At 36.8% G+C, this 11615-nt stretch overlaps 1 protein-coding gene across 1 annotated transcript; it reads left to right on the forward strand.

Annotated features, from left to right (window-relative positions):
• The first annotated feature begins 5016 nt into the window (after nucleotides 1-5016).
• On the forward strand, nucleotides 5017-5964 carry LOC116100824 (olfactory receptor 483-like). The gene has a single exon (XM_031384554.1). It carries the CDS (start codon nucleotides 5017-5019, stop codon nucleotides 5962-5964), a length of 948 nt encoding a protein of 315 aa, XP_031240414.1.
• Nucleotides 5965-11615: the final 5651 nt, after the last annotated feature.

Genomic DNA, 11615 nt, shown 5'->3' on the forward strand with positions numbered 1-11615 from the left:
ACCCATGGAAGGAGTTGCAGAGATTAACTATGGAGCAGAGACTGAAGGAAGGGCAAGTCAGCCTAAATTTAGCTATCTTCTGAGATGCTCTGAAAGTACCTGAGTAATACAGATGTAGAGGCTTACAGCCATCCATTGAACTGAGTTCAGGGTCCTCAATGAAGGAGTTAGAGAAAGGACCAATGGAGCTGAGAGCTTTGCAGCCCCTTAGGATGAACAATAATATGAACTAACTAGTACGCTCAGAGCTCCCAGGGTCTCAACCACCAACCAAGGACTGCTCATGGAGGGGTCTGATTGTTCTGGTAGCATGTGTATAGTAGAGGATTGCAAATTTGATCATCAATATGAGGAGAGGACTTGAGTCTTATGAAGGTTATGTGCCCCAGTGTAGGAGAATGCCAGGGCCAATAAGTGGGAGAGGGTGGGGTTGTAGGCATGGGGAGGGGGCAGGCAACAGGGGTTTGTTTTGTCATTTTTGTTTGTTTCTTTGTTTTTTTGGAGGGGAGCCTGGGAAAGGAGATATTTACATGTAAATAAAGAAAATATCTAATAAAAAAAAGAAAGTTAACTGTTGCTCAGTACTCAACCACTTTTACCAAGGTAATACCAAGGATATAATGTAGAATTTGATGTAAGCAATATTAGCAGTAGAGTTGAGATGTCTCTTCAGATGGAGAAACACTGAACCTATTTTTTCCTTTATAGCATATAAGCTTTACCGCCTATTACATCATTGAGGCGGGAATTATGAAATTCTTACGTGTAAAACACCCATACCTCTTTCTTTGCACTATTTTCTGGGAAACAACTATATTTTATACTCTTGCCTATAAAAATTGAATTTGCTTCAAATAATTAATTGAACTTTGCATCTTATCCCTCCTTTCCACCAAAGTACCTACATAATAGAGTTTGTTATGTCAACCACCCAAATGTTAAAAGAAAAATCATTGTACATGAATGAAGAAAACAAAAATTGGTCATTTTTTACTTTATTTAATATCTTGTAACATGCACTAACCTGAATCAAATATCAACTTGAGTGGTTTACCTAAGATTATTTGTGATCCTTTACTTCCCATGATTACTGTGAAAGGGCACCAATTCTTTCACTTTGAAGAGGAAAACAAAGTATTAATTGAGATTGACAGAGGCTTTGAAAATTAATTGTATGCATGTGTGAAATGAATTGTTCAGTACTCACTGGAAATGAGGTAATGATCCCTGATGATTTGAATTCACATTTGAATCCATAGCATCAGCAGGGACTTACATTCACTGGCAAACTATGACAGTGGAGATAGCTGTGTAGCTATAAAAAAATCAGTAATTTTAAACTTTTTATTTTGAAATGAATTCTTATTTCAAAAGGTAAGATTTTTTTTTTACTTTGTTGGTAAATGGAAATACTTTCTTCTTTGAAAATGTACTATATTTCCAAATGTGGTATAAAATGAAGTAAAAAGTAATCAGGCAAATATGTAACAGAAGAAAATAAACAAACTTTATGGAATCATGTCATATTTAGATAGGCAAATAATTCAGAATGATGGGTTATAAAACAAAGATTTTTTTCTTTTATTGAAAACAGATTTTTCTCTTATGCAATACATCCAAATCACAGTTTCTCCTTCCTTCACTCTTCCCAGCTACACTTCAGTTTTCAAAGATTCCATACTTATCCATCCATTGGTAAGACCCAAACTAACGTGACACTTAAATGTGTACCCATGTAACATCCTGTCAATATATTAACAAAGTTAGTAGCTTTGAAATGCTTTGGTTGCTTATGTCAGTGAATATCATGTGCCAAGCCCTGTGTGTGGAGTAAATTTTCCAGTATCACAGATATCACAATGGACAAATGAAAATGTAAATAATGTGAGAGGTGAGAGTCTATCTACCCCTTGTTGGTTGAACCTTGATAGACCTCTTAACTTCTTAGTTTGGATATTTATTGATTAATATCCTCTATTAAAAATCATGTGACTTGATTTAATCGCACTCTAGTTTTAAAACACTGGGAAACTGGGAAATGATTTGATGTATTTCAATAAAAAAGGATAATGTGCTAATATCACTCCTATTCTACATGGTGATGAAAGTGATATTTCAAATTACTTTAAAGACAGTTAGCCATTTAGAATAATTTACAGTATTTTTTATTAGATGTTTTCTGTTTTCTTTATTTACAATATCTCCTTTCCCAGGTTCCCCTCCAAAAAAAAAAAAACAGAAAAAAAAACCTAAAACAATCCCCTGCTCCCTCCCCTCTCCCCCTACTCACCACCAACCCTCTCCTGAGTACAGGGTCCCCATTGAAGGAGCTAGAGAAAGGACCCAAGGAACTGAAGGGTTTGCAGCCCCTTAGGACAAACAACAATATGAACTAACTAGTACCCTCAGAGCTTCCAGGGACTAAAACTCCAACCAAAGAGTACACATGGGGGGACTCATGGCTCCAGCAGCAAGTGTATGGCATTTATAGTATTTATTGAACTCACAATAAGAAGTGCAATTTGTAAATTTAGTGTGATGTCTATTCTATTTTTCTTAATTTTGAAAAGAAAATACATTATCTTTTTAAAAGTTAATGAAGATATGACCTCACTTACAGAAGTGATGCATTTTGACCAGTGCCACCAATAAACTACCTCTTTTTGTAATAGCCATTGGAAAACTGAAATGTTGCCCAGATGTCTGTCCTTAATTTGTATTTGCCTTCAAGATCATGGCCACCCTTCATTTATTGACGTGTCACTTAAAGGAATAGACTGAGTATAACATTTCTTATGTTCACTTCTAATTCTCTTTTTAATTTTTTTTTATTTTTTGTGTGTATGAATTTTATATGTACACACACACACACACACACACACACACACACACACTCACACATACACAAACACACATGCATGCACCTCATCCATACCTGGTGACTATGAACCACAGAAGAGGTCACTGGATGACCAGAACTGAAACCGCAGACTGCTGTGAGAAACTCTGAGTGCTAGGGGTAAACATGTTTTCTATGCAAATATAAAATAGATCAAGTGCTCTGAAACACTGAACACTTTTCAAGCCCATTAATTGTTATATGTATATAACAACTATATATATATATATATTATATATATTTACATATATATATTTATATGTATATCTGTGTGTGTGATGTGTTATGTGTGAATGGTAGCTGGATAGCAAGAAACGTTACCTAAAAAAAATCTCAACAGCCAGTCTCATAATTTTAAATATTTACCTTTAATGAGAACTAAGTATATTTTATTATAAATAAATGTAAATGAAAATTACATGTGTGTGTGTGTGTTTGTGTGTTACTTACCTTGAAGCTATTTCATTCTGAAAACTGCAAATCATAAAAAAATTAATGGATCATAGACATAAAATTAAAATCACAAAAATGTAGATCCTGTGCTGGATGATGTAGTAAGTGTTCAATAAATTTAACAAAGATTTGTCTTTGTTAAATAATAATTTGTTTCTAGATATTGTTTTATACTTACAGTAAATATATTTGTATTAAAATTTGTGTATTGTATATTGATATTTTTTATAGGAAACATATGGTAATATGTGTGGATGCCAAAGGACCACATTCCTGCGATCATCTGAGCTGAAGCAATGCATCGAACTCTTGATGTCCGGTATCAGCTTGGTTGCAAGAACCTTTACCTGCAAAAACACCTTGTCAGGCAAAGTCTTATGATTTTAAATACTTAGCTTTAGCGGCAACCATGTATGTTTTATTTTAAATAAATATAAATAAAATATACTTATTATTTATAAGCTATTCCTAGGATTCCTGCTTAAATAATTTTCAAGGCATGATTTCACAAGATTATATAAACAATGAAAACCCTGATTAAAACACTCAGTATTAGTAATAATTTTGAGATACTCAGTTTAAAATCTTAACCCTCATGTCGCTTCTCTGTAAGTATGGAGACTATAGACATGCATCATCATGCTTGCCTTAGAAAAACATTTTTTTAAATAAACGAAAACAGCTTAAGGGCCTGAATATATATGACTTTACTTCTTTTCTTCAATTGACACTAGAAAAATTAAATCTGTTTAAAATGCTAAAAAATTATGAATTATATTCACCAATATTTGAGTTTTGCTGTGGAACAATAGCTGAACAATTAAAATGGATTTAATCAAATTGAATCACCATCATAAAAATTACTTATCAAAGTAGTACAAAAATAATTATAAAAAGCTGGTTTCATCAATAGAATGGAGGCATACCGAGAGCTCTGACTTCAATATATATGTAAATGTGTAAGCTAAGTTTTTAAATGTAACCATCTGTTCTGACAAAATTCAAGGGTATCTCTAAAAAGAATGTAAATACATGATATAAAATGCTGTTCTGATGTACTCCACAATTACACAGCACCAAGCATATTTGGTTTTCTATATGGTAGTGTGTCCCCATGGAAAATAATTTTCTCTTTCTAAGGCCAAAAGTCTCCTCCCTCATTTTCTTTGTAATAAATCAATACATGGTATGAGATGTTCTAAAGAGACACAAATAAATACCAGCTCTTTAGTCTTTTGATATTTTCACTTTATACTCAAAGCAAACAGAATCCAAGGCCTGCATTTGAACTTTTAACTTGAACATCACAGCAATACAATACAATGACTTTGAACTCAGCAAAAGACAGATAAAACAGCCTGCTGCAATATATCATGTCTATTTCATATGTAAAATTAAATAATTTCTTTTCTTTTTGGTAGCTGATATTTCTTATATATGTCCATAAAATCAATAAATGATTTGTGATATCTTTAATGGATGGTAAACTAATACAAGGATTTTCATTTATCAGACAAAAAACATTCATTGTTGGTTCAATATTTTGAATAATATATTGGTGTGTCATAATATCTATGTTTGTATTATTTGAAATGAAGTGAATATTTATAGATCACTTTTTATTCTCTATCACAGCCTTGATTTGGCAGCAGCTACACTGTCCCATGGCATTTCTTCTGGATGGGAACCACACTACAGTGACAGAGTTCATTTTATTGGGTTTAACAGATGACCCAGTCCTTAAAGTCATCCTCTTCGCCATCATCCTGTGCATCTACCTGGTGACTGTGTCTGGGAACCTCAGCACCATCCTTCTCATCAGAGTCTCTTCCCAGCTCCATCACCCCATGTACTTTTTTCTCAGCCACTTGGCTTCTGTTGACATAGGCATTTCATCTTCTGTCACACCCAATATGCTTGTCAACTTCTTGCTGGAGAGAAACAGTATCTCCTACACTGGATGTGGCATCCAGCTTGGTTCAGCTGATTTCATTGCATCTGTTGAATGCTTCCTTCTGGCTGCCATGGCTTATGATCGCTTCATGGCAGTCTGCAACCCACTGCTATATTCTACCAAAATGTCCACACAAGTCTGTATCCAGTTGGTTGTGGGATCTTATATAGGTGGTTTTCTTAATGCTTCCCTCATTGTCATGGTTTACTTTTTCTCTTTTCTTTTCTGTGGACCAAATAGAATTGATCATTTTTTCTGTGACTTTGCTCCTTTGGTGGAACTCTCCTGTTCTGATGTCAGTGTCTCTGTACTTGTTATCTCATTTTCGGCTGCTTCCATTGCTATTTTCACAGGGTTTGTCATAGCTTTCTCCTATTCCTACATCCTCATCACCATACTGAAGATGCATTCCACTGAGGGCCGACACAAAGCATTCTCTACCTGCACCTCACACCTCACTGCAGTCACTCTCTATTATGGAACTGTAACTCTCATTTATGTAATGCCCAAGTCCAGCTACTCCACAGACCAGAACAAGGTGGTGTCTGTTTTCTATATGGTGGTGATCCCCATGTTGAATCCACTCATCTACAGCCTCAGCAATAATGAGATTAAAGGTGCTCTGAAGAGACAACTTGTTATGAAAGCATTCTCTTAGAATAATCTGTTGTTTTGTACTAAAATATAATGACTGCAATTATGCAGATAAATATAACCAACTTCTCAGGTTTGGTTGTTAGCCTTATCAATAATCCCTTTGCTCTCATTTTGTTTTCTTTCCAGAATGTATAGGGTTTTTTAAATTACATTGTCCCTTTTGTGTTTTTACATCCCTCTTTGAGAATTTTAAAAAAGTGTTTGCATTATTTTCACCCTCTCTCCCTAACTCCTCCCAGTCCTGTAGCTGTGTCTTCCAACTCCATGTTATTTTCTTTCTGTCTAACAATACCTGTGATGTCTGTATATACTCTGTTGCATAGTCATCCAGCAGAGCACAGCTATCTTACCAATAAATCTCCTTACTCTTACCCTTATTTTACCTTTAAAACAATTGATCCTTCTTCCATTAGCTATCAATTGTTAATTACACTTTAACTAGATGTGCACTTCATGTTTACTTCCCATCACCATGTCTGAATTTGTCTGGTTTTAACTCATACATGCTGACAGAGATATCATGAGTTCATATCTACAACCATTCTGTTGTGTCTTTATATTCATTCTAAGGTCTCTTTGTAGTCATCCACCACCTCTCTCTTTTGGTATTTTTTCACCTACTCCTTGACAATGAAGAATGTACTTGTAGATGAGAGGGGAATGACATAGTAGAGCTGTGCCTTCCACTGTGGTCCCTAATTTCCTGAACACTGAGGAGTCATGTGCTAATTACCAGGTGTTTCTCTGATGAAGGTTGGGAGGTGTGTTTATCTATGGGTATAATGATAAGTCATTAGAAACTGTTTTAATACTACATCTAATGAGTAGTATAATGGCTGATGATTCTTTGCTAGGGCTTTGACCTGTCTAGCACAGGTTTTGACTCTGAGAGTATTGTTAGTTGTAGGTTTCATCTTCTGTAAATTGCCTTGCATCCAGTCAGAAAGTGGTTTGTTACTCTCATGACATCAGTATCACCACAGCACCATTAGGCATACCTTTCCTTTTTGGTAGTTATTGTAGTTTGTAAGGTTCATAAGAAAAGTTGTCTGTACAACACATACTATTTAAAAAACTCTTCATATTATGTTACTCCTATTGAAATATTTTTAATACTTTCCATTCCATTCAGAGTAGAATCTAGATGGTCTACACTTCTTCATAGTACTTTCCTTAAATTAATCTGACTTGCTCTTTCTTTAGGTTATAAAGATGCATGCACTTGTTGTGTTCCACCTGGCAACTTTTTACCCACTCTCTATTCTAACAAAGCCCTCTCACTTCTTACTCTAATATTATTTGCCCCATGGGGATTTCAATTCAAACTAATATGACCTATCCCCACTATAGCTAACTTCAACACTAGTATCAGTTCTACATATGCACATGTCTAACATACATGAAAATATTTTAATTTTATGTAAAAATAAATGTTAACAAAGAAACAGTTGGAAACCCTGTTTAAAAATGAAATTAAATACATCAATAAAAATACTGAAATTTAAAAGAGAACGTGAATAACATTTTATCCATTTCAAAGAGGTTTATTATGGACTATAAACTCCAATATTATTGAGATACTAATTCTCCAAAATTGCTTTATATATTTAAGGTACTCTGGTTCTAAGTCAGCAATCACTTTTTGTGTAAAATAACAGGGAAATTTGGTATAAATGTAGAAAATAACCAGAATTAGTGACACAAAATTTATAAAACTGCAAAATTGGAGAATTTTTCTCTTTGTGAATTTATTATTTACCAAAAAAAAAATCTAAAGTACTGACAGGAAAAATAACAGATATGTAGGTCAATGGAACAGAAAAGGTGGATCAAAATTAGACCCATATGATCTAAAGTATCTTCTGTAGTATTAAGGCTTAATAAAATAATCTGACAGAACCCCTATTTTCCTCTGCCATTATAAATGAACAGGTCAGCACTGCTTTAAGTAAAAATAATTGTTTCATGATATTTATTTCTTTATTAGCTAAGGGAAACATCATACCACAAAGGTAGAAGTCAGAGCACATTTTAGGGGAATCAGTTTTTTCTTTGTACCACATGGCCATGGTTGGGTGACAGGCATTAAACATGTGCTATCAGGCTTAATGACAAATGGCGTTACAATTATGATGTCTTTCTGGTCTCTCAAAAAAGGATTATTTAGGAATAAAATGAGCTATTCATAGGAGGACCAGACATAACACCCTGCTTTATGCCATATTCTTCACTAGCATGGTGATGTATATAACTCTAAACAATACCTGGAGGGATCCTGAAAATACATATGCTGCTATTTTAAGATATACTGCATATCAGAGGGACACAGAGCTTCTAAGGAAGCCTATCCTGCCCATGTTACCACTGTAATGCTTTCTAAAAATCCATGAAGTAGGGGCTTATGCAAAAAGATATCTGCTGTGTCCACAACATGGTAAACGTTTCAGCTGATACTTCCACATATTATTTGCCAATATTTTTCGTTTCTTCTTCCTTTTAAGAAAGAGTTTAAAAAAAAAAAAAAAAGAAAGAGTTTAGTTTGACTAACAATTCCTCTGAGATCTTCCATCGTGGCAGGGAAGGTATAGGAGATAGTACAAGTAGGCAAAGAATCTGACTGGTCACATTCCATCTACAATCAGAAAATAAAGCATGATCAAGAAGTGAGGCCATGCTATAATGTCTCAAATACTGCTCCAAACATCGTCCTTCCTATGGCCAGGCTCTACTTTCTGAAGAACCGTTACTGGAGTAAGCAACTCCATCAGCTGTGCCAAAGCCTAACAAATAGAGAGGTGGATGTCCACAGCTAACCGTTGGACTGAACACAGGGTCCCCAGTGAAGGAGTTAGAGAAAGGACTGAAGGAGCTGAGGGGTTTGCAATCCCATAGGAAGAACAACAGTATTAGCCAGCCAGACCCCTCAGAGCTCCCAGGAACTAAACTACCAACCAAAGAGTACACATGAAGGGACCCATGGCTCCAGCCATATATGTAGCAGAGGATGGCCTTGCCTGGCATCCATGGGAGGAGAGGCCCTTGATCCTGTGAAACCTCTATGCCCCAGTGTAGGGACATGCGAGGGCAGGGAGGCCAGAGTGGGTGTGTGGGTGGGAGAACACCCTCATAGATGCAGGGGGAGGGGAGTAGGATAGGGGCTTTTGCAGGGGGGGGACTGGGAAAGGGGATAACATTTGAAATGGAAATAAAGAAAATATCCAAGAAAAAAACCCAAAACTCCATCAGCTAGGGATCAAGTAGCCTGCTTCCCATGACTTGCTCATCCTGCCTTTTTATCTGACCAAGGACCACCTGCTCAGTGCTGGCAACACCCATAGTGAGCTGGATGCTTTCACATTAATCATCATCAACACAACCCCCAGAGACTTCCCTATAGGTCAATCCCGTGGAGTCATTTCCTTAACTAAGAAACCAACCTGTATGGAATTAATTAGAGTATATTTCATTTCTGTAAAAGATACATTTTAAATTTAACTCTCCTTGTGTGTTTTCATTGAGTTTGAGTAATAGGGATAGAAATTTACTTTGATCCTATTTTCAACTCTTGACCATATTGGATGTCCACTAGAAACTACCATTGTTGTTCTCCTATGGCAAGTTTTTAGCCATAGTCTTTCATGATTGAGGGAATGTAATTGGCTCTTGAGCCAGCTGTGGTCCCTAAAACATGACCACCATTATCATTAAGGGATCTGGCCTACCATACACTCATAATCCATGCCCAGTTTCTCTTGTGTATTTCTTTTTATTACTATTAATTATTTTATTTACACTTCAATGTGAGGATTTATTAAAAGCAAATTGTCAGCAGGTATATACTGGAGAATATGACAATTAACAAGCATGAATTGCCAATAACTCCTGCCAATTATGGATGATGGAGCACTTGACAGTCCACTTGATGAAGTTTTGCTTTCCATCCATGATGCACACTTGACAGGTCTTTAGTTAACCAATTCGGCAGTAAGTTCTTAAGAGCAAGAGCTCATGACATATCCACACAACACTTTTCTACTTTACATCTCATCCCTGGATCCTTCATTCTTTCTACCTCATCTGCTATGAATTTTCTTTCAAAATGTATTTTTAGTAGTTGGAAATTAGAAAAATAAATACTTTTGTTTAACCCTCTAACCTGAAATGACAAACTTGTTGCCAGCTTCTATTTTATAGAAGCCTATGAGTATCACACTTGTGGACAAGATTATTTATCCACATTTGTGCATTTTCCTGCAGATTTTAGCACTTTATTTAGTTTTTTTTTTTTTTGATGTGTGATTTACCCCTTCATTGAAAAATAAAGATGTTTCCCCCCTCACATTTCCTCCTGATTATGGTTTCTCCTCCTTTTACTCATCCCAGGGATTCCTCTGTCTGTTCCTATATGGATCTACAAGGAGTACTGTCATTTTATTTCTTTCTTATTGGATGCCTGGTAGAATTCTCTGCTGAAACTATATGGCCATGGCTTTGGTCATTTTTCCTGTGGACACTTAAAATGATCTGCTATTATGCTAGAGGTTATAGGTTTATTAAAATGGCTTATATGATCTTGATTTAACTTTGATAGTGGTATAAATTGAGAAAGTAATTTATTTCTTTTAGATTTTCCAGTTGGGTGGAGTACAGGTTTTTACTGTCATTATTCTTTGTATTTCCTCTGTATCTGCTACTATGTCCCCCTTTGACCTGGCCTGCAGGTCAAGTTATTCGGGGGAACGAGGAGGACCACAACCTGGACTAAGAACGGAAGAGAGAGAAGACAGGACTCAAGGAAGCTTTGCTTGTCAAGAGTCGTTTACTTAGTGGAGCAGAGCATATTTAAAGCAAAAATCTTGGAAGGGAGGGGAAGAGGAAGGAGGGAGATGGAAGGTTACAAAATCCTCTGGGGTTGAGCTCCAGGGTGACAGGTGGGGAGGGGATGGATTTCCGTGAATGTTCTTTTTTCAGGGCCAAGCCGGATTCTTGTGATTGTCAGGCAGGATGTTAATCTCAGGGTTCTCATCCTTGTGATTGTCAGGCAGGATGTTAATCTCAGGGTTCTTAATTAGCTGGGGCAGGATGTTTATCTCAGGGCTCTCATGGTTCCCAACATCTCCTCCTTGTCTGTGTAATAAGGTCAATTGGACCATCACAGTGAAGCACCCTGGAAGGAGGCCTCTCAACCACATCTTTGAGGTCTCAAGATGGGAGCCTGAGCTTGGTAGAGGGCAATGCTCAAACTCTTACCTGTCACTGGGTCAACCCCCCACAAGGGGCTGCCCTGTCTTAGGCGGTCAAGAGTTAATGCCAGCTCCGTATCTGATTTACCAGGTCCCTTGTCATGGGGAGAGAGCCAGGGTAGGCCAGGGCTGATGGCCTTAGGCTATTTGAGTAGAGGGGGAGATGGGATGGACCATTCCTAGCGAGACCCAAGTCAAAACCTATCTTTCCAGCGTCCTTCTTATAAGACCCGAAAATTGAGAGGCTGGCCAAAGGGCGGAGAGTCTGGGGCATGGGAAGCCACAGAGATGGGAGCCTGCCATGGTTCTTCAGTGTCAAGGCGATGATAGTGGACCTGCACCAGTTTGGTAGCAGAGTCAACCTGATTTTTAACAAAGGTAGTTAGACGATTGAAGGCCCAAGGGCCAA

Source organism: Mastomys coucha, unplaced genomic scaffold, assembly GCF_008632895.1.
Source record: "Mastomys coucha isolate ucsf_1 unplaced genomic scaffold, UCSF_Mcou_1 pScaffold21, whole genome shotgun sequence".
Classification (NCBI taxonomy): Eukaryota; Metazoa; Chordata; class Mammalia; order Rodentia; family Muridae; genus Mastomys; species Mastomys coucha.

Bases quoted from the DNA above. Each gene is read 5' to 3' on its own strand.
- LOC116100824 (XM_031384554.1), top strand. From the start codon at position 5,017: ATGGCATTTCTTCTGGATGGGAACCACACTACAGTGACAGAGTTCATT.